At 42.6% G+C, this 27,991-nt stretch overlaps 1 protein-coding gene across 1 annotated transcript; it reads right to left on the bottom strand.

The window, feature by feature from the left end:
* Positions 1-221: 221 nt before the first annotated feature.
* LOC127412223 (CD276 antigen-like) lies at positions 222-27,860 on the bottom strand. Its single transcript, XM_051648429.1, has 4 exons — positions 27,583-27,860; positions 22,177-22,524; positions 20,983-21,258; positions 222-1,848 (listed from the first exon to the last, which is right to left on the bottom strand). Exons 1-4 carry the CDS (start codon positions 27,620-27,622, stop codon positions 1,739-1,741), a joined length of 774 nt encoding a protein of 257 aa, XP_051504389.1. The 5' UTR covers positions 27,623-27,860; the 3' UTR covers positions 222-1,738.
* Positions 27,861-27,991: the final 131 nt, after the last annotated feature.

Here is a 27,991-nt window from a genome sequence, read left to right as displayed (position 1 = left end):
CCCAGGCAGTGAACACAGCTCTCGTGCTCATCAGGTGGCGGGATGTGCCATTCGCATAGGAAACACATGCGGAACGACATCTTTAAAAAGATACATATCACGCATGCGGCTCTTTAGTTAATATTGTGTGTATATATATATATACACATATATATATATATATATATATATACACAAAAGGATACAGTAACTTCAGCCGGAACGCTGTGTGAAGCAGGTAAGAGTTTCACTGAAGTGCCGCATTGATCTACGACGAGCATCTGAAGCAAAGAACCCATTCACTGAGAGTGTCTTCGACGGCGATGTGGAGAACTCTTCACCGGAACACACAGGGGAGCGGAAAGCCTCTCGGTGCAGGCGCAGAGCACAGGCGACAAGTTGTCCTGTTCGCATCTTGCTGAGAATTTTCAACTGCTGTAAGTATACATCGACGGCAAAGCAGAAAGGGTTCCAAGACGAAGACGAAGTTTGCAGTATTGAAGGAAGAAAATTCTGAAGAAATGGTGACTGAGGGCCCACTTATATAAGTGATGCAAAAAAGCTAGCAGGCTACAAACACAGACTCGAGCTAGGCACTCGCTGACCAATAACTGTCTGGAAGTCATGCTAAAATTAAATGTTGCATAGTTGTAACACTGCTCAGAGCTCAACATGCTCAGTGCATTAACCATGCCAAGTTAGGCTTACATTTACATTTAGTCATTTAGTAGATGCTTTTATCCAAAGCAATTTACAAATAAGGCACAAAACAAGCAATTTGTCATAAAAAAGTAAACATTATCTTCAGTATCACACTGCCAAGGTTGTATTGACTTTTTAATAAGTTATATGAATAAAAGCAATTTGTTCTGCACCGTATGGAATCATTATTGTAATAGGTAAAAAAAAATATATATTAAATATTTAATTAAAAAATAAAAATGTTAGGACAGTGATCCCTGTGGTTGAAGGGTAGTTAGTCCTGTGTTTTAAATGGTTTCTTTTATAAGATGGCATTAATAGAAAAAACAAATACTGTGAAATTTAAAATGGCTACAAAGCCAAAACGTAACACTGAAATTAAGAAAAAAAAGGGCTTCAAAGTTTTTTGATTGCCTAGCCAAATGTGCATTATCATTTTTCTCTGAATCTGAGCATAGTGAAGCCAAACGATCTTTGACTTCACTGTACTTTACTATGTAAAAGTGCAGATCATAATCCAAGAGATAAGGTTTCGGTTGTTTTGACAAAATGTATAGTTACTGCGTTTGCATTTTCAGGGCAGTTAACTCAACACAGGTTATGCAATGGTGCCTGTCTGCTACCTGTCTGGTCATAAAACTTGTGCTTAAACCTCACCCACAAAATGCGTTCAAAAAGCAAAGCAGTGAATAATGATTTAAATATTTAAACAAATTACTTTCTGCACACACCCAAATGACAATTTATTTGATAATTTATTAACTTTGCTGGTATGTGCTTATTCAATTATAACATGTTAAAACCTGCCAATGATTAACTTTTTTTTCCCCTTTCTTTTTATTACTACCATTTCTACATACTTTCTACATGTAGAAAGTATAGGAAATTATGGGGAGAAAAGGGGGGACAGGATTCGGGAAATTATCTGGTAAATGACACATTCTTGCATCCCCTGCATAAGCACCACTAGGTAACACATCGAAGAATGTACACAATCAACTAGGTAAAATCTATAACAGAAATGACTAATTTTAATAGTTCATCAAAAGTAGGATATTTACTTTTTTCGTCTCCACACTGTTAAAAAAAAAAAGCCAATAAACAGGAGAAAGCAAAGTATGGAGAGGACAACAACTGCGATGATCACTTGACGTTTGGCTGCGTCATCTGAAAAACAAAAAAGACAGTTCAGTTTAATATGTGATAAGTGTTTGAGAGAATGTAAAATACACTGTTAAATTCAGATCAAGGTCTGAGACATTAGACCAGAATCTGTACAAAATACACAACAAGGACTTACAGTATAGTACATCACTTATATGGCTGCAATGACTGCACAGACAAATTTAAACTTAAGTCATACTAGAAAAAGTTTGAAAAAGGTTGAAAGTAAAAAAGTTTTGTCAAAAGTCCATTATTGAAATCATACACTGAAATACACGTGCAAACTAGTGACTTATGACTTACATGCAAGCGTTAATGAGAGTGAACAACGTTCCCCTGAAAAACATGATACTCTGGGAAATCATGTAGAATGGAAACCAAAACATGCAATAAAAAGCTTTAGGGTTTGAGGAGTCAAGTGATGCCATGCGAGAGGCAGACGTGTAAATGGCGACCTCTTCGCACTTTGCTAGTTTTTAATTTTATGTCATAAACCGGTGAGATTCGATACACCCTGCTACATATCTGTTCTTTGAAGTCAACATGGCAATGAATTAAAAATCCTCAGGCTCTGGAGATATTAAAAGACACTTACGTGCTCAAGCTGATACCTGATTTGTACAGAAGCACCGGACTCGAGCAATTAGATGGCAAAGTTGTCGCAGGGACCCTCGTAGGCGTACATGGACTTTTTGAGTTTAGAGGGATGGACGCCGGTTGGCGCTGTCGTGCGCGGGGTTAATAGGCACATTTTTCTTTTTTCTGTTTGTTTCGTTCTGGGGGAAGTTCGGGGTCTGACTGTGGCACTAATGTTGGAATGTGGTTTTATAATTTTATTTTTGACACACAATCTATTTTTTCTAATATGTCAAAATGTCAAATGTTAATATGAGTGGATTGTCTGTATCCACGTTGAATGTGAATGGGCTGGGGCACCCCATAAAATGAAAGAAGGTTATTTCTTTTCTTAAACTTAAGAAATATGATATAGTGTTTCTTCAAGAAACACATCTTTCCCCGCAAGAAGGTGAAAAATTTGGGAAGATATGGGGTGGACATGTTTTCTTTAGTGCTGGCTCAAGGAAGAGCAGGGGAGTCATTACACTGATAAGTAAATATCTACAATTCAAACGTCTCAAACAGATTAAAGATAAATTAAGAAGAGTCATTATGGTTTTTGCAAAAATTCAGGGTTAAAGGTTGATTTTGGCTAATATTTACGCACCTAACGCTGATGATCAGGGCTTTTTATAGATCTTGTTGGGATGTTGCAAGCGGCTGGCACCCCTCATGATATAATATTGGGAGAAGACTTTAATCTATTGATGGACTCAGTCCTTGATCATAGTGAAGCAAAAGTGTGCAAGCCCTCTAGAGCAACATTGACACTTCACAGGATGTGTAAAAATCTTGGTCTTACAGATATTTGGAGACTTTTGAACCCATCTGGTAGGGACTATACATTTTTTTCATCAGTCCATAAGATTTATTCTAGAATAGATTATATATATATATATATATATATATATATATATATATATATATATATATATATATATATATATATCTAAATCCCTAATTTCTTCTGTCGTTGATTGCTCAATTGGAAACACCTTAGTCTCAGCTCACGCCCTGGTGTGTTTAGAGGTATTGCCACATATGGAGAAAAAGAAATCATATAGTTGGTGCTTTAATGTATCCCTTTTGCAAAATCCTGATTTCCAACAAATGTTAAAGGCTGAAATCAATATTTATTTGTCATCTGATGTCCTCAGAGAACTGACCCGATTGAAATACAGATATAATACTATTTTGTCACAGAAGGTGGAGTTTCGGTTATTTAGGGCAAGATAGTCATATTTTGAGTCGGGGACAAAGCAGGGAAGCATTTGGCTAGATATATAAAGCAGAGAGATATTAAGAGCAGTCTTTTTCTACCATTCCCTCAGTGAAATCTGCTGGTGGTGACATTTTTACCTCAGCAATTGATATTAATAATGCTTTTAAAGAATTATATCTTGATCTTTATAGTTCCACATCTTCATCTACTGATGAAGATATTAGAAACTTTGTGGAACCATTAGATCTCCCTAAACTGACGACTGAACAAAAAATTTCTCTTGATTCTGAGATAACCTTGGAGGAGCTTGATGAGGTAATTAAGGCCCTGCCTACAGGCAAAGCTCTGGGGCCAGATGGGGGAACAGCTCTGGGGCCAGATGGCTTTGCCACTGAAATTTTTAGATCTTATGCTACAGATCTGGCTCCACTTTTGTTAGAAATTTATATGGAATCATTAAAGAATGTAAAGCTTCCTCCAACCATGACATAAGCCCGGATCAGTCTGATTCTTAAAAAGGACAAAGATCCAGGCGAGTGTAAGAGTTACCGTCCAATTTCCCTGATCCAGCTAGACGTAAAATGTTGTCAAAGATTCTGGCTAACCGATTAAGTAAAGTTATGACATCTCTTATATATATAGATCAGGTGGGATTTATTCGGGGCCGCAGCTCTTCTGATAACATTAGGCGTTTCATCAGTATCATGTGGTCAGTGGCGAATGTTCACCGGTCACTGCCATCTCACTTGATGCCGAAAAGGCATTTGATATGGTAGAATGGGATTACTTTTTTAAGATTTTGGAAATATACGGGTTCGGGAATACTTTTATTGAATGGATTGTTACTTTATAGACACTTGGTAGCAGCGGTACAAACAAAGGGATTAATTTCAGATTATTATACTCTGGATAGGGGCACCCAGCAGGGTTGCACTCTTTCCCCATTATTGTTCTGTCTTGCCCTGAAACCATTAGAAGCCGCAATAAGAAAGGAGGATGATTTTCCAGGGGTGATGGAGGGCGGTGTGGCGCATAAGCTTTTGCTTTATGCAGATGATATTTTATTATTTGTCTCTGACCCCATTAGAGCTATGCCTTGTCTCCACAGGATTAATAGTTACTTCTCTGAGTTCTCAGGTTACAGAGTCAATTGGTCTAAATCCGAAGCTTTGGCTTTGACAGCATACTGCCCAGTAACGGCTTTTCAGCCGGGCACCTTTCAGTGGCCCAAACAGGGCATTAAGTATTTGGGCATTTTATTCCCAGCTAATTTGTGTGGTTTAGTTAGTTAATTTCAACCCTTTAATAAAAAGGTTTTCGAGTGATTTGAGTAGGTGGGCTTCATTACATTTATCTATGATTGGGAAGGTTAATGCTATTAAAATGAATTGTATTCCAAAACTCAACTACCTGCTACAATCTCTCCCTCGTTATCTCGCATTTGCACGTGGTATGGGCAAAAGTGTCCAGAGTGTTTAATTCGGACATTTATTTAAATGTTGCCTCAAGCATATGGCTGAACCCTAAATTACGTATTAATAAATTCCCTTTCTGTTGGTCAGAGTGGATTGTGAGGGGGGTTACTACACTCGGTGACCTGTATAAGAGTGAAGTGTTGAGATCTTTTGAGAATTTGGTTCATCATTTTGGGATTCCCAGATCTCAGTTTTATAGGTATTTACAGCTGTTGGACTCAAGATGGCGCCGAGTATGGCTGCTGCGTTGCGAGCTCCGACACAACATGGCAGTGTTTTGTTTGTTTTGTTCACAATTCTTATGTTTTTTGTCTTGGATGTTGTCTGCCTTATTGTCTATGACAGACAAACACTTTTGGACATTGGTTCAGCAATTTCACACCGTAATCCGGACTTCAAATTCCTCAATGCCGACCCGCTGTTTACAAACACGCAAGCGGAGCCCTTTGTCTGGGCTGCACGGCCGCGGAAATGCAGGAGGAAAAGGGGAAACAGAGCCGGCGTTCTCATCAGAGTAAGACGCCGTGCAAATCTACCCCCGCTACCTAGTATTCTACTGGCAAATGTTCAGTCTCTGGATAACAAGCTCTGCGAGCTGAAAGCATGGATCTCTTTCCAACGAGAGACGAGGGACTGCTGCATTATCTGCCTTACAGAAACTTGGATGTCTGTGGAGATTCCAGACTCAGCCATTGAACCCGCGGGGTTCTCTGTGCACCGAGCGGACAGAGCGAAAGACCTCTCAGGTAAAAGCAGAGGTGGTGGTGTATGTTTTATGATCAACAAATCCTGGGGTGATCAGAGGAATGTACATTCTATCAAGTCTTTCTGCTCTCCTGATCTGGAATTTCTCATGCTTCTGTGTCGACCATTCTGGCTACCGAGGGAATTCACAGCAGTCATTATCACTAGTGTGTACATCCCGCCACAAGCCGATACAGACCGGGCACTCAAGGAACTGTATGGGAGTATAAGTGAGCAAGAAACCGCGCACCCTGAGGCCACGTTCATTGTGACCAGGGACTTTAATAAAGCCAGTTTCAAATCAGTCGCACCAAAATACCACCAGCACATTAGTTTCAACACACGAGGGGACCGGGTTTTGGACCATTGCTACTCTCACTTCCGGGATGGCTACAAATCCCTCCCCCGCCCACCATTTGGCAAATCAGACCACTCTTCCATTTTGCTTCTGCCCGCTTACAGGCAGAAACTGAAACAGGAAGCACCCGCCCTCAGAACGATCCAGTGCTGGTCGGACCAATCAGACTCTATGCTACAAGACTGTTTTGATCACACGTACTGGGAGATGTTCCGGTCCGCCTCTGATGACGACATCCAGGTTTACGCTGATAGCGTAATGTGTTTCATCAAAAAGTGCATGGAGGACGTCGTTCCAACCAGAACAACATGGATCTATCCGAACCAGAAGCCATGGATAAATAGTGATGTCCACGTGGCACTTAATGTGCGGACCGCTGCTTTTAATTCCGGGAACGCGGAGGAGCATAAACAAGCCAGTTATGCCCTCCGAAAAACTATCAGAATAGCAAAACGCCAGTACAGGAGCAAGATTGAAGGACAGTTTAACACCACCAACTCTAGCATGTGGCAGGGAATTAACATCATCACGGACTTTAAAGGGAATAAAAACTCTGCCATGAACACTGCTGCCTCTCTCCCGGATGAGCTAAATACTTTTTATGCTCGTTTTGAGGGAAATAACACCACCCTCGCAGAGAGAGTTCTCGCGGCCAAAGCTACAGAGGTTAGTTCACTCTCCGTCTCTGTAGCGGATGTAAGCCGATCCTTCCGACGGGTGAATATCCGCAAAGCCGCGGGCCCAGACAGCATTCCGGGCCGCGTCATCAGAGCATGCGCGAACCAGCTGGTTGGTGTTTTTACAGATATTTTCAACCTTTCCCTCTCTTTGTCTGTAGTCCCCACATGCTTTAAAACATCCACCGTTGTGCCTGTTCCAAAGCAATCAAAAATAACTTGCTTAAATGACTGGTGTCCTGTTGCTCTGACCCCCATCATCAGCAAATGCTTTGAGAGACTAATCAGAGATTACATCTGCTCTGTGCTGCCTCTCTCTCTTGACCCATTGCAGTTTGCTTACCGCAACAACCACTCCACTGATGATGCCATTGCACTACACACTGCTCTCTCCCACCCGGAAAAAAAGAACACTTATGTGAGAATGCTGTTTGTAGATTACAGCTCAGCATTCAACACCATAGTGCCCTCCAAGCTAGATGAGAAACTCCGGGCTCTAGGCTTAAACAGCTCGCTGTGCAGCTGGATCCTGGACTTCCTGTCAAGCAGATGCCAGGTGGTTAGAATAGGCAGCAACATCTCCTCATCACTGACCCTCAACACTGGAGCCCCACAGGGCTGTGTTCACAGCCCACTCCTGTATTCCCTGTACACACATGACTGTGTGGCAACACGCAGCTCCAATGCCATCATTAAGTTTGCTGATGACACGATGGTGGTAGGTCTGATCACTGACAATGATGAAACAGCCTACAGAGAGTAGGTGCACACTCTGACACACTGGTGTCAGGAGCACAACCTCTCCCTCAACGTCAGTAAGACAAAGGAGCTTGTGGTAGAGTTCAGAAGAAAAGACAGAGAACACAGTCCCATCACCATCAATGGAGCACCAGTGGAGAGAGTCAGCAGCTTCAAGTTCCTGGGTGTCCACATCACTGAGGAACTCACATGGTCCATCCACACTGAAGTCATTGTGAAGAAGGCTCATTAGCGCCTCTTCTTCCTGAGATAGCTGAGGAAGTTTGGAATGAACCGCCACATCCTCACACGGTTCTACACCTGCACTGTAGAGAGCATCCTGACTGGCTGCATCGCCGCCTTGTACGGCAATAGCACAGCCCACAACCGCAAAGCACTGCAAAGGGTGGTGCGAACTGCCAGACACATCATCGGAGGTGAGCTTCCCCCCCTCCAGAAGATATATACGAGGCGGTGTGTGAAAAAAGCTCGGAGGATCATCAGAGACTCTAGCCACCCGAGCCATAGGCTGTTCTCACTGCTACCATCAGGCAGGTGATATCGCAGCATCAGGACCCGCACCAGCCGACTCCATGATAGCTTCTTCCCCCAAGCAATCAGACTTTTGAACTCTTGCTCTCCCACGATCAAAATACATCAGCACTGCACTTTATTTCTCTCACTCTTATATCTCACACCGGACTGTCATAAATTATATTATTATTATATATATTCTCTCTTAACAACTTACTATCAACCGACAGCCTGAATGTCAATACAGTACAATACAGCCTACTGTACATTCTATATATACTACTATATATACTTTTTTATTTTTATTGAATAATGTGTATTCTGTATTGTGCATATTGTATACTGTACAGTGTATGTTATTATTTGTATATTGTTGTGTGTAATTATGTGTATATTAGACTTTAAATTGTGTTGTGTTAATTTGATGTTATTGTAAATTGGTATATGTCTCATCAATGTCACGACTGCTATATTGATCGGAACTGCACCCAAGAATTTCACACACCATTGCACTTGTGTATATGGCTGTGTGACAATAAATGTGATTTGACTTGATTTGATTTGATTTGAATTTGGTTCATCATTTTGGGATTCCCAGATCTCAGTTTTATAGGTATTTACAGCTGTGCCACCTACTCTGTTTTTGGGAGTAGTACACCCCCCCTAAAGTGGCAGATACTTTGGGAGAGGTGATTGCTGCTTTTGTAAAAGGTTTGGGGGACAGAGCTTTAACTTCTATCAAGAGATTATGGGAGAAAGATTTGAACTTGGTATTGGAGGAAGGAGTGTAGGCTATGATTCTAAAAAATGTCATCTGCATCTAGAGATGCAAGGGTTTGCCTTATGCAATTTAAGATTTTACATAGATTTTATTGGACCCCCTCTAGATTATATAGGCTTTTAAAGACACACCCACCTGCTGGCAATGCCAATCAGAAATTGGAGACACAACCCATGTCTTTTGGGGGGGGGGGGGGGGGTGTTAAGATCCAAGATTTTTGGTTGAAGGTTCAGAGTTATTTGTGTGACGTTTTGGGCACTCAAATTTTACTTTGCCCCGAACTTTGTATTTTGGGTGATGGGGTGGTCATAAATTTGGGGGACAAATATATAACAAATTGGGTAGTGTGCAGAGATGGGGAGGGTGGCAGCTTTTGATGAGGTGACAGGTAGAAGGCTGGGGTTTGGGGACTTGTTTATCAGAAAATGGGATAGGTATTTGGTGATTTTAGGGGACTCTTGGGGAAGGGATGGGGAGAGAGACATTTAGTTTAATTATGTATGTTTATTATATGTTTTATTTATTTATTTATTTATTTTTGGTTAATTATGTTTTTTGGGTTTGTTTGTGTGTGTGTGGCAGCAGGGGCATGGTCGAGCGTTCGTCTGGAGAGAGAGAAAGCGGTAAGGGTGCATACACCTGAGTCAGATAATGATTAACACCTGTTTCCAATTGCAGTGAGATTGGGGAGAGCGGTATAAAAGAGACCACGCCAGCGGCAGGAAGAGAGAGAGAGAGAGCTACCTATCTGAAACAAACTGTCTTGTGTTAAGCTAATAGGTGTAATGCTGAAAAGCAATTTTGAGTACGTTTATTAAAAGTTATACCTTTGTTGGGCCTTATGTATTCAGATAGAAGACAAAGTCAGGCCTAACACAGTCATAAAACCTGACTGAGGCCCACACACAAAGTCATCAATCTTACTGATAAAAACCATGCCAAAATCAAATAAAGGGAGTCCAAAACAGACTACAAATCCCATGAAGCCTTGCTCACTAAAGGATCGAACTCTCAACTCCTATTTGATGAGGCACACGACAGAACGCCCCTCAACCATGACATCATCAGGAGTAGAGATACCTCTGAGATCCTTCCGGGCATTGCTTCCAGCAACTTTGCACGCCGTGTGTAGAAGCAGCTCATCGCTAGCCTCGTGGCACAAGGAAGTAACATCCAACTTGAAACTGTGGCCATACAATCTCCATCTCGCTGGACAAGTTGAGATTACTCTGTGTTCCACCGAACACTCAAACGGATCTGAAGGAGACCACTGAGCAATCCACATCTTCATCCGTTTGCCTGCAGAATTGAAGAGAAAAAGATTTCTCTTCCCTCTTCAATCAAGTTGACGTCGCTGATTTCATGCGATTCAAGTAAGAGGTTTACGTCTGGGTAGAGATAGAATATTATAGTGTGTTATTCTTGTGTATCAAGGTTATTGCTTGTACAGTTTACGGACCACCGAGTCCGCTCATTGCTGCTAATAATATTCAAGGTATTACTGTAATGTACTGTTATCACGAATGAGATCTGCTGTGTTGTAGTCCAACCACATTGGACTGTTGTGTATTTCCGCCATCGCGGGTGAGACCGGCACACTGAGTTTATCCATTAAAGAACCAAAGACCGCGGGATGGTTTATGAGCCGTCCACCGTGTCTCTGAGCGATAAACTAACAGATACTTTCTCTCCCACAATCGCGAAACCGGCTTTGGTGCCGCTACTTTATTCTCTCTCTCTCTCTCGTACTAACCACACACACACACACACACACACACACACACACACACGCGCGACCCCTCACAAACATTCACGCACACACTTTTGGCTAGTAGATAACTTCGTGATAAAGCTCAGCTTTGTCCCTAAGTTATCGTACAAGCAGAGACACGCGGTAAACGGGCAGACGCCATTTACCGGCTTCTCTCCGCCCATATTCTCTGGCCGGAAATCTTGCATGACGTACTCTCCACAAGAGTCACGTCTGCCATTTTGTGCGCATCACTCCTTACACACACACACACACACACCCATTCACACACACAAACACACACACCTTCCTCTCATGTGTTATAGGATTATTTTTGTTACCAATTCTAATCATGTCACTGTTTAGTTTGTAGTTTAAGTCGGAAGTTTATCGACTGCATTGTATTGATTATTAATTGATATTACTGCATAAATAAACTTTGTTATATTTCAAAGAGAAGTGTTTTGGTTTGTTTTGCATACACCTGTGTCAAATGCTGGCAGAGGATGTCAGTGCTCGGATTCAAGCCTTCATTGTTTCCTTTTGAATGTCGATTTTCTTAAGAGAACAATCTAATATTGAGACTGTTATACTGTCTGGTTATTAGTCCCTGATTCCAGGGTGGTGCCCCGGCAATATTAATCCTTATTAATATTCTATTGATTTTGATAATTGATAATTATCTTTGATGATTGTTGAATTTGAAGGATCAATAAGCTAGTGTTAATTCTAATCAATGTTCCATTGATTTTAATAATTAATGATTGTCTTTGATAATAATTGATATTCTATTGAATTTGATGGTTATCTTTGATTGTTGATGTGAAGGATTAAAAGAGCTAACACTGATTCAAATCAATGTTCTATTGATTTTAATAATTGGTAATTATCTTTGATAATTATTAATTTTTGCTAATAACCAAACCCGTTCCTGAACGTAGCGCACTACATTTACTGGAGCCCCATATGAGGCTTTAATGAGTTAGATGCTGTTATTTAATTTAAATATTTATAATTTATAATTATTAATTATTTCTTATAGTAACACTGATCTAAACAACCAGTAGAACCTACACCTTTGAGTTGAAGTATCCAGTTCCCTGTGTCCTCCTTTCCCTCCCTGCGTGAAGTCATTTACACAGGTGCCGAAACCCGGGAAGTTGGAGGAAGTACGCCTCATGGAGTCCTCACAGTTGGCAGAAGTCCTCAAGTATCTCGTCGGCCTACACCACACCCACCAACAGGCCCTGCTTGAGCTTCAACAAGACCAAGATCGTCGCTTTCACGAGATCCTCTGAGCTCAAGTAGAGGACCTGCATGTAATCCAGAGACTCCTCAGCCAGGAGAAAGCCCCGGCTGCGACCCCGGACACAGCAGCCCCCGTGCCCCCGCTCATGAAGATGGGGTCGGAAGATAATCCAGAAGCCTTCCTGGACCTCTTCGATCGAACCGCTGAGATCTGGGGTTGGCCGTGTGCCCAATGGGCGGCCAGGCTCATTCCCTTGCTGTCCAGGGAAGTCCAACTTGCAGCTCAACAACCGCTGGTGGCTAGTCTCCTGGTTTACGACGGCCTGAAGAAGACCATCCTGCAGCGGGTCGGCCGCAGTCCAGAACAATACCGGCAGCTCTTCCGTTCAATGAAGTTGGAGAGGACCAGCCGCCCGTTTGCCTTCACTCAATGGCTCCGAGATGCCTGCCAGAAGTGGCTGCTGGTGGAGGACCGTGATGTCGAGGGAGTTGTCGATCAGGTGGTGCTGGAGCAGCTGATCCGTCGGCTACCAAAAGGAACAGCAGAATGGGTTCCACTGCCTGGCGTCGCTGGAGGAAGCTGCCAACTGGCGGAGGACCATATGATGGCATACTAGAGGGCGGAAGAGCCCTCCCACTCTCTCTCCCCTCCCCCTGTGTTTTCCCCGATCTCTTCTCCCTCCCCCCACTCCTCTAACTCTGCTCTCTCTCCACAGCCCATCCCAGTACCACGGAGGTGTGGAATCCCGCTGCCGAAGCCGGCTTCCTGTTCGTGGGGGTTTGCCCCCCCCCGGCGAATTCATTGCCCCACCGCTCTCCCCCTCAGTTGGATATGCCCACCGATGCAGGTGCGGGCATAGTGCCTGGGCCAGCCTGCTGGAGTTGCAGGGATCCAGGGCACTTCGGGGATCAATGCCCTGTGATGGACCTGGGAACTGTGGTCCGGGTTCCCGACACTCCATGGGCTGCCCCCGATCGGGCCGGAGCATACAGTCCTTGTTTGGACTCCCATGTCAAGGGAGTACTCACCAAGCCTTGGTGGACATGGGTTGTAACCAGACCACTATCCACCAATACTTGGTTCAACACAAGGCTTTGGGCACAACCAAAAGGGTGAGAGTGAAGTGTGTGCATGGGGATATTCACAACTATCCTGTAGTGACCCTCGTTATTAAATTTTTGGGAACAAAGCATAGAATGGAGGCGGCAGTTAGTTCTCGCTAATTCTGGGAACTAATTGGCCTGAGTTCAAAAATGGATGCGGATATGTGCGGATTGGTCCTGTGAGAAACCTAGTAGATGTGAAATGTGCAATGCTTTGGCAGGGGAGGTGGAGCCAGGTCTGTCTTCGTCAGCTCCAGGTCAGGGTGACATGAGGGAGGGGGAGGCTGCTGCCACTCCCATCCTCAGGGGATTTCCCGAAAGGGATTTCCCTCTAGAGCAGTCGAGAGATGAGACCCTTAGGCACGCCCTTGACCAAGTGAAAGTTATTGATGGTCAATGACTCCAGCTGAACATCACGCTTTCATATCCTTATTTTGTGATAATAAAAGAACGGTTGTATCGAGTGATGCAGAATGCTCAAACAAAAGAGGGTACAACCCAGCTGTTAATACCACAGAGCCGCCGGGAAATGTTGTTCCAGGCGGCTCATTATAATCCGATGGCAGTTCACTTAGGGGAGAGGAAAACACTGAGCCAATTAATGGCCAGTTTTTATTGGCCCGGCATTCGCGGCGATGTTCACAGGGGGTGTGCAGCGTGCCGTGAATGTCAGCTGGTGAATTCACCGGCCGCCCCAAGAGTGCCATTGCGCCCCCTTCCGTTAATCAAGGTCCCCTTCGAAAGAATTGCCATGGACCTCGTCGGGCCATTAGACCGGACTGCATGCGGACATCGCTTTGTATTGGTCCTGGTGGACTATGCAACATGATATCTGGAAGCAGTGCCTCTGCGCAACATCTCAGCACGCAGTGTTTCGGAGGCACTTCAAAATTATCTCCTGAGTGGGGATTCTGAAAGAAATCCTCACTGATCAAGGCACGACATTTATGTCACGGACACTCCGCGAACTCTACAAATTATTGGGTATTAAATCCGTTCACACCAGTGTGTACCATCCGCAAACAGATGGCCTGGTGGAGCGATTTAATAAAACCCTGAAGAATATGATTCGTACGTTTGTACACGAAGATGCTAGAAATTGGGATAAGTGGCTCGAGCCCCTGTTGTTTGCAATGCGAGAGGTCCCGCAAGCCTCCACCAGGTTTTCCCTGTTCGAGCTGCTGTATGGGCGGTGCCCACACGGGGTGCTCGACGTCATATGGGAAACGTGGGAGGAGGGACCTTCAACCAGTAAAAATGAAATTCAATACGTTCTTGATCTTAGAGAATAACTACACACTCTGGAGCAACTAACACAGGAGAATTTGCTCCAAGCTCAAGAACATCAGAGCCACCTGTATAACAGGGGTACTCAGCTACATGAGTTTGTACCGGGAGATAAAGTGCTCATATTACTCCCCACATCAAGCTCCAAATTACTTGCTAAGTGGCAAGGACCCTTTGAGGTCAAACGTCGAGTGGGAGATCTCGAGCCAATAGAGGGGGTGCATGTCAAATATACCACCTCAACCTCCTGAAATTTTGGATGGTGGCGGTCCCTGTGACGTTGGCTATGGTAGTTCCGGAGAGGGTGGAGCTTGGGCCGGAGGTGAACACAAAACCCAATCATATCGCTTTGGTCACTTGTGGGGACCAATTCTCACCATATCAAGTCACAGAGGTGGCCAAGTTGCAGGAAGAATTTGCAGATGTGTTTTCTCCTCTGCCGGGTCATACAAACCTCATCCAGCACCACATCGAGACCAAGCCGGGGGTAGTGGTACGTAGCTGTCCCTACCAACTGCCCGAACACAAAAAAAAATAGTTGGGAAGAATTGGATGCAATGCTCGATATGGGGGTAATAGAGGAATCCCTCAGCGATTGGTCCAGCCCGGTTGTTCTGGCTCCTAAGAGCAATGGGTCTGTACGGTTCTGTGTGGATTACAGAAAAGTCAAAACGGTGTCTAAATTTGATGCCTACCCAATGCCTCGTATTGATGAGTTGCTTGATTGGTTGGGCACCACTCGATTTTATTCGACACTAGATTTGACAAAGGGTTATTGGCAGATCCCCTTGACACCAATATCCCTTGAAAAAAACGGCCTTCTCCACACCGTTTGGGTTACACCAATTTGTGATGCTTCTGTTCAGTTTGTTTGGGGCTCTGGCTACATTTCAGTGCCTCATGGACCGAATTCTCAGACCGCATTCGGCTTATGCCGCTGCCTATTTAGATGACATCATCATTTACAGTAATGATTGGCAGCGGCACATGCAGCATCTGAGGTCGGTTCTGAGGTCGCTGCGATGAGCGGGACTCACAGCAAACCCTAAGAAGTGCGCGATTGGATGAGTGGAGGTACGGTATCTGGGGTTCCACTTGGGCCACGGGCAGGTGCGTTCCCCACTTGCCCAAGACCCAAGACCAAAAAAGGGCTGAGAAAGTTCCTGGGGCTGGCTGGCTATTATGGGAGATTTGTGCCTAATTATTCGGACGTCACCAGCCCGCTGACTGATCTAAAAAAAAAAAGGGAGCTCCAGACCTGGTCCAGTGGACGAAGCAGTGTCAACAGGTGTTTACGCAGGTTAAAGCCGCACTCTGTGGGGGTCCGCTTTTACACTCACCCGATTTCTCTCTCCCTTTTGTGTAACAGACGGACGCTTCAGACAGAGGGCTGGGGGCGGTGCTCTCGCAGGTGGTGGAGGGGGAGGAGCGCCCGGTGCTGTACATTAGCCGCATGCTTTCGCTGAGGGAGACCAAGTACAGAACTGTTGAAAAGGATTGTCTCGCCATCAAGTGGGTGGTCCTCACTCTCCGGTACTACTCTGCACTGAACATCGACGGCTCCTCTGTGGAGATCGTCAAGAGCACCAAATTCCTTGGTGTTCACCTGGTGGAGAACCTCACCTGGTCCCTCAACACCAGTTCTATTTCCAAGAAAGCACAGCAGTGTCTCTACTTTCTTCAAAGGCTGAGAAAAGCACATCTCCAACCCCCCATCCTCACCACCTTCTATAGAGGGACTATTGAGAGCATCCTGAGCAGCTGCATCACTGCCTGGTTTGGGACTTGCACCGTTTCAGACCGCAAAGCCCTGCTGAGGATAGTGAGGACAGTTGAGAAGATCATCAGGGTCTCTCTTCCCTCCATCAAAGACATTTACACCACACACTGCATCCGCAAAGCAACCAGCATTGTGGATGCTGGTTCTCTTCACCCTACTGCCGTCTGGCAAGAGGTACCGAAACATTCGGGCCCTCACGGCCAGACTGTGTAACAGCTTCTTCCTCCAAGCCATCAGACTCCTCAATACTCAGAGACTGGACTGACACACACACACACACACACACACCTGTACACCATCTAACTTTTGCACATGTCCAGAGTTGCACTTAATTCATTGTCACTTTATACCTGGCTGCTACCTCAATAACTGCTATGTCCATAGAACACTATTTCATAGTATGTTATGTTTACATTCAGCAATTTTAGAAAGTGTCATCTTTTTGCAATACTCAGATTAGAAATGTGTAATGGTCGGCGCTGCACTGTCTCAAACTGTCTCTTACTGTGCCTATTGTCCTGTTTCCTTTTTAGTAATTATTGTACTGTCCTGTACTTTTTGCATACGTTTGCACGTGCACTTTATGTAGGAATGTGTAGGTCTTATTCAGTCTGTGGTCTCATGTGGTTCTGTGTTTGTCCTATGTTGTTTTATGTAGTAAAATGGTCCTGGAGGAACGTTACCTCGTTTCGCTGTGTACTGTACTAACTGTATATGGTCGAACGACAATAAAAAAACCACTTGAACTTGAACTTGAACTACCTGCTGGGGCGGGCCTTCACTCTCTGCTCAGATCATGCCCAACTCCAGTGGCTCCACCGCATGAAAGAGACCAACGCGTGGATCACCCGTTGGTATCTGGCTCTTCAGCCGTTTAAGTTCAAGGTGGTCCACAGACCGGGAGCGCAGATGGCTGACCACGGGGGTACTCGTTGGAGGTTAGGGTGGGGTTGGTGTTTGGGGAGGTATATTTGTGAGGGTTAAAAGTTAAATGTTGATTTGGTGTGTATGTGTTGTGTTTTTTTCTTTGAATCAATAAAAAATAAAAAAAATAAAAAATAAAAAAGCTTTAGGGTTTATCGGGAGAAAACATCCGTTTTCAAGCATTAAATACAAGTAGAAAATTGTGCTTTTGAACAAAGGAAAAGTGTCTTAATGTGCATGTCACCACAAAAGTAACAGCCTTGACTGTGAAATTATGTAAATTGGCCTGTAAGCACACTTTATGCTCTCCTCATTGGGTGTTAAAACTGACTAAAATTTTCTAGTTTGGTTTGTCGAAAAAGAAAGCTTGTGTTCTCTCAGAATTTCTGAAAATTTGAACAAAAGTATTTAGACATAGTTGTTTACAGTATAGTATAGTATAGTGTATATATATATATATATATATATATACACACACACACACACACACACACTGTTAATGAAACACAAAATATAAAGTCAGTCTCGGTTACCAAAATGGCAATGGATATGAAAGTACTTTTGTCTTCCATTCTTTACAACAAAAAAATCATACAAAAATGTCAAGGAATCTACTCTTTGCCTCTTTGAATCCTATATCCTTTAAATGAGTACATACTGTGTGTAGTACATATGTTTACTACCAGTGTTGGGTGTAAATGGATTACAAAGTAATTAGTTACTGTAATCTAATAACTTTTAGGCACAAAAAGTAGCGTAACACATTACATTTTAAATTCTTGTAATCAGATTACAGTTACTGACTTTCAGTGAAAGTTATTACTTTTAAGTACATTACTTGGGTTACAAATATTTCTAAAAAAAATATTATTTATGTGTAATACAATTAAAATGTGAATTCATATGTTCATATATACGTCTGTTTTTGTTTCTGTGCCAGCTGAAGGGTGTGTGACAATGAACAAGGATAGACATTATTTAAAAAAAAAAAGTTCTCCCTTTTTCTCCCCAGTTTGGAATGCCAAATTCCCAATGCGTTCTAAGTCCTCGTGGCGGCGTAGTCACTCGCCTCAATCCAGGTGGCAGAGGACGATTCTCAGTTGCCTCTGCATCAAAGACAGTCAATCCACGCATCTTATCACGTGGCTTGTTGAGCGCATTACCGCGGAGACATAGTGCATGTGGAGGCTTCACGCTATTCTCTGGGGCATCCAAGCACAACTCACCACGTGCCCCACCGAGAGCGAGATCCACATTATAGCATGAGGAGGTTACCCCATGTGACTATACCCTCCCTAGCAACCGGGCCAATTTGGTTGCTTAAGAGACCTGGCTGGAGTCACACAGCATGCCCTGGATTCAAACTTGCGAATCCAGGGGTGGTAGTCATACAAATATATTTTTCAACTCACAAACACAACTCTGTCCAGCATTCATTTGTGAATCACGTGCATTTATTTGTGGATCGCTTCCTGTGCATTTGCGGATCGCTTCCTGTGCATTTGCAGATCACTACACGCATTTGTCGATTTTGAAACAAATCTAGTGTCAAGATGTGCACTCAAATCTACAAATAGGTGAACTCCGCCCATCGTCTACTCAAGCCAATCAGATAATGGCCACATTACTTGGACCAATTGTAGCATGTTCTATCTTCAACCAATCACACTTCATTATACTATCAGGGCGGGATCAGAGTCACAGTGCTCTCATGTGCATAGAATCAAGCACATACAGATAAGCTCCAAGGCTGCAAACATTTAAAGAAATGGATGCCATCAGAGGAATACTGTGATAAGGTTTGTATAATTTTCTCTCTGTTATAAATGTGTAGTGTCTTGTTAAATGTTGACAGCTGGAAATTGCCCATTTGTAGAGTGTCCTGTTCATTAGCTTTACAGCTAACCTGGTTGACTGTATGAGTCTGCTATTTTAATTTTAAACAAGTTTATTGACTGAAATGTGTCATCAAAACCTTTACTTTTAATGTTACATGGCAGATCCAGGCACACTACTAGATACTACAAAAGATCAGTAATACAGATAGTGTCTTTATAGAACATTAATCATATTAGATGATCTTAGGAGCACAAACCATAAATGAATACCCTATATTACACAGTGTACAAGATCTGCTATGGCATTAATTTGGTTTCACATTATGTTAATGTATTTAATAAAAATACAGTCTAAATTCCAGATTCCTGAACCCAAGTTCTCTTTTTATAATGCCTGGGTTAATGCCTGGATAATATAACACAAGGTACAGTGATATAAATACACGTAGAATAATGTACATTGAGAATAACAGTATAGTATAAAACTAGATAGGTACATTTCCTGAAGAAAATGTGAGTGGTGCTTGCCATGGCAAGATTTTTCACCACGATGTTCCACCAACTGCCCCAAGTTGAAAAAGACCACCCCCATGACAGTAGGCTGTTCTGGTGCAGAGATATTGGTATTGTTCTACGGTTGCTAGGGTAACCCCATGTGGTTGCTAGGCAGTTACCAGAATGATACTTAATGAGGCTCCTTGCTATCCTGAGTGAAATACTGCTGCAGAATTGACTGCATACTCTCGATTATGCCACGGCATCACCCCTTTGCATTTTGATACTGCAGCAGCAGTGCTCCGCCATGACAAACGTAATAAAGTTGTATTCTTAACTAACTTTTCGCTTCCCTCAAAGCTGCATATAAACGTAATTTACACGTTTTCCATAACTAACCTTCTGCTTCCCTTACAGATGTATATAAAGGTAATAAATTAACATATTCCTAACTAACCATTTGCTCCCCTTACAGGTAAGTACAAACTAACCTTTGCTTCCCTTACAGGTTTTGATGAATCTAATGAAGTGTTTTGTGCCCTACTCAATACTACAGCAACTGTGCCCCACCCATACCAAATTTGTGTACACGGTTGTTAATATTTTCTCCACAGGCGCTTTCAATGTCTAAGTTCCATACTTTCATAGAAGTGCATCTACAGCAATGGAAACACAGCAGCGCTCCCACAGAAGCTCCTTCACTATGCCCCCAAGTACTCAATCCACTGCCGCAGCAGTGGTTTAAACTCCGCTCCCGCAGGAACACCCCCCCTTTTTTTTTTACTATTCCATCTCCTCTATTCCACTGCCACAGCACTGCCTTAACTCTGCTCCCGCAGGAGGCCCACTTTACTCTACTGCCGCAGCAGCGTTTTACCATGCTTCTGCTGAAGACTTTTTGTCTTTGCTTCTCTGCAGCTGCATTACAGGTGATAGCGGTCACCACCTTCTCTTCTCAAAGGACCATATTTCCCTATCTATGGATAGTCTATTGAGTGAGGCTACCTCTGCAAACAAGCTCCGTTACTCTCGTTCTCACTCTCCCCGTTCGATTGCTTGCTGGGCTTACCCGTTCAAATGCCGCGAGCGCTCTCTCTATAGAGCAGTCTCCCATTCGAATCACAGTGTGAGCCCTCCCTTTCAAATGCAGCTTGACCAACTCTCGTGCTCATTTTCCCAGTTCGACTGCTTACTGGGCTTACCCATTCGAATACCGTGAGAGCTCTCTCTCTATAGAGCAGTCTCCATTCTAATCGCAGTGTGAGCCCTCCCTTTCGAATGCAGCGTGAGCCAACTCTCATTCTCACCTTCCTCGTTCGAATGCATGCTGGGTTTACCCGTTCAAATGCCGTGAGCTAAACCTCTCTCTCTTAGAACAGTCTCCCATTTGAATTGCAGTGTGAGCCCTCCCTTTCGAACGCAGCTTGAGTCGAGTCTCGAGCTCCAAGCCCTCCAGTATACGGACAGCAAGCCAAATACGTTTACTGCTTCAACACAAGATTACATTAACATACGAACCACTGAAATACACTCTAGGACACTCAGAGTTAATTATAGTCCTTACCGTAGCTGATTTTCACAGGTCTCTGAAGGTTCTGGCTGAGAAGGTGGTTCTTCAGCATAAATGTAACTTTAATCGCTGGTTTCTGGACCTCATAGCTGCTCTTCATGGAATAAAGTCCATCTTCTGTCTGATCATATAGCTCCAGGTGATGACTGAGGTTCTGACCTTGTTCTCCTAGCCAGCTCACCTCAGGTTTAGGGAATCCCTCTGTCTCAAACTGAACTGTCACTGTTTGTGAGTTCACATGAATGCTCAACCTGGGCTCGGAGTAAAGAGCTAAGAAACACACACAAACAAACAGATGGATACCTAAAGGAATATTCTGGGTTTAATACAAGTTAAGCTCAATCAACAGCATTTGTGGCATAATGTTGATTACACCAAAGATTAATTTTGACTTGCCCCTCATTTTCTTTAAAAAAGATATATATATATATATATCTGGGTTCCAGTGAGGCACTTACAATGGAAGTAAATAGGGCCAATCTGTGAATGGTAAAATACTGTTTCAAAAGTATAGCCACAAGACACACAATATGCATGTTAACATGATTTTAGTCTGATAAAATTGCATACAATTCTTTTCTGTGTAAAATTATCGAAAATGTTTGCCATGACAATGTAATGTCAACAAACCCTAAAATGACTGTCAAAATTACAATTTAGAGCTCAAATAACACATAAGTTTAAACAGAAGAATGAATGCAAGTGCTTTTATAAGATTCATATTTCTGCCTTTAATCCCTCCAAAAATTGGTCCCATTCACTTCCATTGTCAGTGCCTCAATGTCACATTTTAAACAAAAGAAGAGGACAAGTCTAAATTAATTTTTGGGGTAATCAACATTATTCCACAAATGCTGTGGATTGAGCTTTACTTGTATTGAACCCGGAATATTCATTAAATGGAATCCTCAAACAAAACTAGAAAAAGTTACAGAAAAACAATAACTACTTCAGTTATGATTTACCCCATCAACTGTGTCAAAATAATTGATCAATAGCATCAATAATAGTTTTTACCAGTCATTTTTCTTAGTCTAAACAAAACATATGATTAATAAAAATGACAGAGTTGTAGTCGACTAGTTAGACTATTTTTTTGGTAATGAAAATGAAAAGGAAGCTGGGAGCTCCTGAAAAAATTGCCTTATTGTTTTAATAATGGTTTTGGAATATAATTTAAAAGGATACCTCCATAGGTCACTTCTAATAGGGCTCTTTCTGTCCCCTTGTCGTTGCTCACTATGCATATGTACCAGCCTGTATCCTTTGGCCTTACTGCTGCTATTTTTAAAGAGGCATTTCCTTTTCCAAGCTCTGAAATATAAAGTGAGGTCCGATTGTGGTATTCTGGACTCTGCCTGTCCAATTGGTCCTGTTGATAATAGAAACTGTGGACGACCCGTGAATCCTCTTGCCGCTGCCAGGTAACCACCAAGCTGGAGAAGTTGGGATCAGGAGTGAATATACAGCCCAGTACAGCTGGACGATCCCGGATTGCCACCAAATGCTTATGTGGGACACTCACCTCAAAAGAGGCTGGAAGAAGGCAGCAAGAAGTATTGACAGTTACTTGTTGATGAAACACCCCTATATGCACTTCCACAATTATCCACTTCAAATGATGGAGCAACATCATTAAATGAAGTAAAAATGTGTAAAAATAACTTGATTAGTTGTCATTTTAACATTGCATTTCATTTTGTACCCTGCAGGGACAGCTCTCCTGGGCTAGTGTCACAAACACCCTTCGACTATAAAGTCATAGTGTACTACAGTGCATCCGGAAAGTATTCACAGCGCTTCACTTTTTCCACATTTTGTTATATTACAGCCTTATTCCAAAATGGATTAAATTCATTATTTTCCTCAGAATTCTACAAACAATACCCCATAATGACTACGTGAAAGAAGTTTGTTTGAAATCTTTGCAAATTTATTAAAAATAAAAAACGAAAAAAATCACATGTACATAAGTATTCACAGCCTTTGCCATGACACTCAAAATTGAGCTCAGGTGCATCGTGTTTCCACTGATCATCCTTGAGATGTTTCTACAACTTGATTGGAGTCCACCTGTGGTAAATTCAGTTGATTGGACATGATTTGGAAAGGCACACACCTGTCTATATAAGGTCCCACAGTTAACAGTGCATGCCAGAGCACAAACCAAGCCATGAAGTCCAAGGAATTGTCTGTAGACCGCCGAGATAGGATTGTATCGAGGCACAGATCTGGGGAAGGGTACAGAAAAATTTCTGCAGCATTGAAGGTCCCAATAAGCACAGTGGCCTCCATCATCCATAAATGGAAGAAGTTTAGAACCACCAGGACTCTTCCTAGAGCTGGCTGCCTGGCCAAACTGAGCGATCGGGGGAGAAGGGCCTTAGTCAGGGAGGTGACCAAGAACCCGATGGTCACTCTGACAGAGCTCCAGCATTTCTCTGTGGAGAGAGGAGAACCTTCCAGAAGAACAACCATCTCTGCAGCACTCCACCAATCAGGCCTGTATGGTAGAGTGGCCAGACGGAAGCCACTCCTCAGTATAAGGCACATGACAGCCTGCCTGGAGTTTGCCGGAAGGACTCTCAGACCATGAGAAACAAAGATTGAACACTTTGGCCTGAATGGCAAGCATCATGTCTGGAGGAAACCAGGCACCACTCATCACCTTGCCAATACCATCCCTACAGTGAAGCATGGTGGTGGCAGCATCATGCTGTGGGGATGTTTTTCAGCAGCAGGAACTGGGAGACTAGTCAGGATCGAGGGAAATATGAATGCAGCAATGTACAGAGACATCCTTGATGAAAACCTGCTCCAGAGCGCTCTGGACCTCAGATTGGGCGACGGTTCATCTTCCAACAGGACAACGACCCTAAGCACACAGCCAAGATAACAAAGGAGTGGCTCCGGGACAACTCTGTGAATGTCCTCGAGTGGCCCAGCCAGAGCCCAGACTTTAACCCGATTGAACATCTCTGGAGAGATCTGAAAATGGCTGTGCACCGATGCTCTCCACCCAACCTGATGGAGCTTGAGAGGTCCTGCAAAGAAGAATGGGAGAAACTGCCCAAAAATAGGTGTGCCAAGCTTGTAGCATCATACTCAAAAAGACTTGAGGCTGTAATTGGTGCCAAAGGTGCTTCAACAAAGTATTGAGCAAAGGCTGTGAATACTTATGTACGTGTGTGGTTTTTTTTTATTTTATTTTTTTTTATTTTTTTTATAAATTTGCAAAGATTTCAAACAATTTTCTTTCACATTGTCATTATGGGGTATTGTTTGTAGAATTTTGAGGAAAATAATTAATTTAATCCATTTTGGAATAAGGCTGTAACATAACAAAATGTGGAAAAAGTGAAGCGCTGTGAATACTTTCCGGATGCACTGTACCTAAAGGTATAGTTCAACCAAAAGTGAAAATTCTTATTTGTTATTAAAAAAAAAAAAATACCCTGTTTAAAGGAATATTCCGGGTTCAATACAAGTTAAGCTCAATCAACAGCATTTGTGGCACAATGTTGATTATCACAAAAATGTATTGCAATTTGTCTCTCCTTTTCTTTAAAAAAAGCACAAATCTTGGTTACAGTGAGGCACTCACAATGGAAGTGAATGGGGCTAACCCGTAAATTTGTAAATCCTCACTGTTTCAAAAGTAAAGCTAAAAGACATCAACATTATACATGCTAACATGATTTTAGTGTGAGAAAACCACCTACTAACCTTTTCTGTGTAAAGATTTTACAACTTCGTTGCCATGTAACATCAGTGACAAATGAGTATAAGGCATCTGCCTAGAACAATAGTCGACTGCAGACTACAGTTTTAACAGAAAAATTAATGTAAGTGCTTTTATACAATTATAAGCTTCATATTTCCCCTTAAAAATGGCCCCGTTAATTTCCATTGTAAGTGCCCCACTGTAACCCAGATTTGTGCTTTTGTTTTGTGCTTTTTTTTTTAAAGGAGGGACAAAATACATTTTTGTGGTAATCAACGTTATGCCAAATTTGCTGTCGATTGAGCTTAACTTGTATTGAACCCAGAATATGGCTTTAATTCTCCGAAAGATGGTTGAAAATGGTCATTAAAAATTTGTCAAATGAAACAAATGTACTTTATGACTTGAAAAATTATGAAAATTACACATTTACACTAGCAATACGGTGTGCTTTGCCTCATTTCCTTTCCATCATTTTTGCCCCAATGTCAGTTTTTAGCATGTTGGTTTTGCAATCTCAATTCATATAGAGTCATGGGGAGGACATGATTACACATTTGCTGACAGTGAAACTAGTGGGTGTACAGTAGAGTTAAAAAAAATTCCTTTAAATAATAAGACTGTAAACTGTCAATTGATTAAAACAGAAATTCAAATCAAGTCTGTTTTGAAAAAACAAAGACTTTTTTAGTCCCTTCTCCATGTGCCGTGCCAAAAAGTCTAAGGCTAAAACACATTCATTTTATAAATGTACTTCAGTGTACAAAGTTCATATTTGGCATTCTAGATGTATATCATGTATATCAGTATTCCTTTACTTTTCCGCCTTTTCATTATTGCCCTGAAATTTTATCTGGGCAAGGACGGAAATCCTGTAAACAAAGGCAAAGTCAGATTAACAGTCTTCTCCACCAGCCATAATTACACTGAAGATGGAGTAGTAATCCATATACACCGATCAGCCACAACATTAAAACCACCTGCCTAATATTGTGTAGATCCCCCTTGTGCCGCCAAAACAGCGCCAACCCGCATATCAGAATAGCATTCTGAGATTATATTCTTCTCACCACAATTGTACTGAACTGTTATCTGAGTTACCGTAGACTTTGTCAGTTCAAACCAGTCTGGCCATTCTCTGTTGACCTCTCTCATCAACAAAGCATTTCCGTCCATTCTGTGCTGCTCACAGAATTTTTTTTCTGATCCCAGGAGCTCAGCAGTTACAAAAATATTAAAACCAGCCCATCTGGCACCAACAATCATCCATGCAACTATCTAATCAGCCAACTGTGTGGCAGCAGTGCGGTGCATAAAATCAGGCAGATATGGGTCAGGAGCTTCAGTAAATGTTCACATCAACCATCATTATGGGGAAAAAATGTGATCTCAGTGGTTTGGAGCATAGCATGATTGTTGGTGCCAAATGGGCTGGTTTGAGTATTTCTGTAACTGCTGATCTCCTGGGATTTTCACACACAACAGTCTCTAGAGTTTACTCAGAATGGTGCCAAAAACAAAAAAACATACTGTGAGTGAAAATGCCTTGTTGATGAGAGAGGTCAACAGAGAATGGCCAGACTGTTTCGAACTGACAAACGGTACTTTCACACTGGCAGTTTAGTTAGAAACAGAAAACGGTTCGCATGAAAAATCGGTAATGTGAAAGCTGTCATGCGGACCGGGGAGCGCACCGCGGTACCGAACCCGAGACTACCTGTAGGAGGTGGTCTGAATTCGGTTGCAATGGAACTGTAGCGCGATTCACGTGAATGTGAAAGCAACTCGGGTGCGCACTCGTTCAGGGAGTAAAGTAACCTGCTCATGCGTTTTACCCGATGACGACGACAATAGTTTCGACAACGCACAAGGATCCACACATTCCTGAAAGTACCCCCCAAAAAATGACACCACAATGACATACAAGTACAATCAACACTATAAATACCGTCTGTCTATCTATCTATACACCTTATAAATACTATATATAAATACTATTATATGTTATAAATATAGGGTATAATAGGAGATGACAGTGGCGATAACTTCACCTTGGACACGAGTGTGAGTAAGCGTGCAGTGTAAACAAAGATGCAAATGAATTCCTTGTAATCAGCTGTCTCCTCAAAAAACGCAGTTTGAGAGCAGCAGCAAGCCGCCTTCCCCTGGACATCTGATGAGTTACGCCATGAAGCGCACATATACGCAGTTGTCGTTCACTTTGCTGTGCATAATGGCACCAAAATAACAAAAATAACAAACACAAAAGTATGATGAGTCGCGTTGTGTTCTCCATGCGTGTTTGTGATGACGTAAGATGAACGCAAATGGATCGGGGTTCGATAGAATCAAGTGAGTGTGAAACCAGACCAACGCTGCGGGGGGCACCGGGAACAATCGCACTCGGAATCGGACCGCAGCAAACGTGCCCAGTGTGAAAGCCCCCAGAGTCTACGGTAACTGAGAAGAACATAATCTAAGAATGATATTCTGAGATGCAGGTTAGCGCTGTTTTGGCGGCACGAGACAGGCTGGTAAGGCAGGTGGTTTTAATGTTGTGGCTCATCTGTGTACATGACGAGCCGATTGCATTAGTGCGGTAATGTTAGTTTTAGTTTCGCAAATTGCTCTTGTACTTGGCTTCAAAAATGTACATTAATGTGCTTTTACCCAACAAAATCTTTTTTTTTTTTATCTTTCACTCTACAACTTTATCTATCTACACCACAACCCCTGAAATGTAAACAGTGCAAAATGACATAAACCAACACACACGACTAAATTTCAACATTATATTGCAACAGATACCTTTATTATAAGGCTTTGTGTCTTGTTGTCATTCAAATGTAACTCTTTCTTTTGATTCTTACCCACAAGAGCTTCCAAGACGCAAAGAAGGACCCAAAGCATCTTCGCGGGGAATTCAGAAATGTTGTTTATATTAGACAGTTCTGTGCAGCTTTGACGTTAACCACCAAAGTATAGGCTACTCTGATTCACGACTGAATTGTTGAAGAACGATAAAGTCACGGTCATGAGATGAATAAAGTTTGATATCCGTAGACGTATCCAAAGACTTCAAAGTGTTTCTGAACGCGCAGTAATGCCAACGTCCCACGGTGCGTTCCATATAGAAGTGATCATCCCTATGTCCTGTTCCCTTCGAAGACTATCCACTGTGAGAGCTTTGGGGGTAGGGATGGGCATTTTTGAAGATTTTTTTGAAGAGAAAACTAAATTTTTTGGAAGAGAGAACAAATTAAAATTTTTGGAAGAGAG

The sequence above is a fragment of the Myxocyprinus asiaticus genome, chromosome 21 (assembly GCF_019703515.2).
Source record: "Myxocyprinus asiaticus isolate MX2 ecotype Aquarium Trade chromosome 21, UBuf_Myxa_2, whole genome shotgun sequence".
NCBI classification, from domain to species: Eukaryota; Metazoa; Chordata; class Actinopteri; order Cypriniformes; family Catostomidae; genus Myxocyprinus; species Myxocyprinus asiaticus.
This window is presented reverse-complemented; position numbering and strand designations above follow the sequence as displayed.

What these genes read in the sequence shown, in the direction of transcription:
- LOC127412223 (XM_051648429.1), bottom strand. Translation starts at nt 27,622, where the DNA reads ATGCTTTGGGTCCTTCTTTGCGTCTTGGAAGCTCTTGTGG. An exon ending in CGTCTTGGAAGCTCTTGTGG is followed by an intron (nt 22,525 to 27,582) that starts GTAAGAATCAAA and finishes GCCTTCTTCCAG; the next exon opens with CCTCTTTTGAGGTGAGTGTC. An exon ending in ACCTGTGAAAATCAGCTACG is followed by an intron (nt 1,849 to 20,982) that starts GTAAGGACTATA and finishes TTTGTTTTTCAG; the next exon opens with ATGACGCAGCCAAACGTCAA.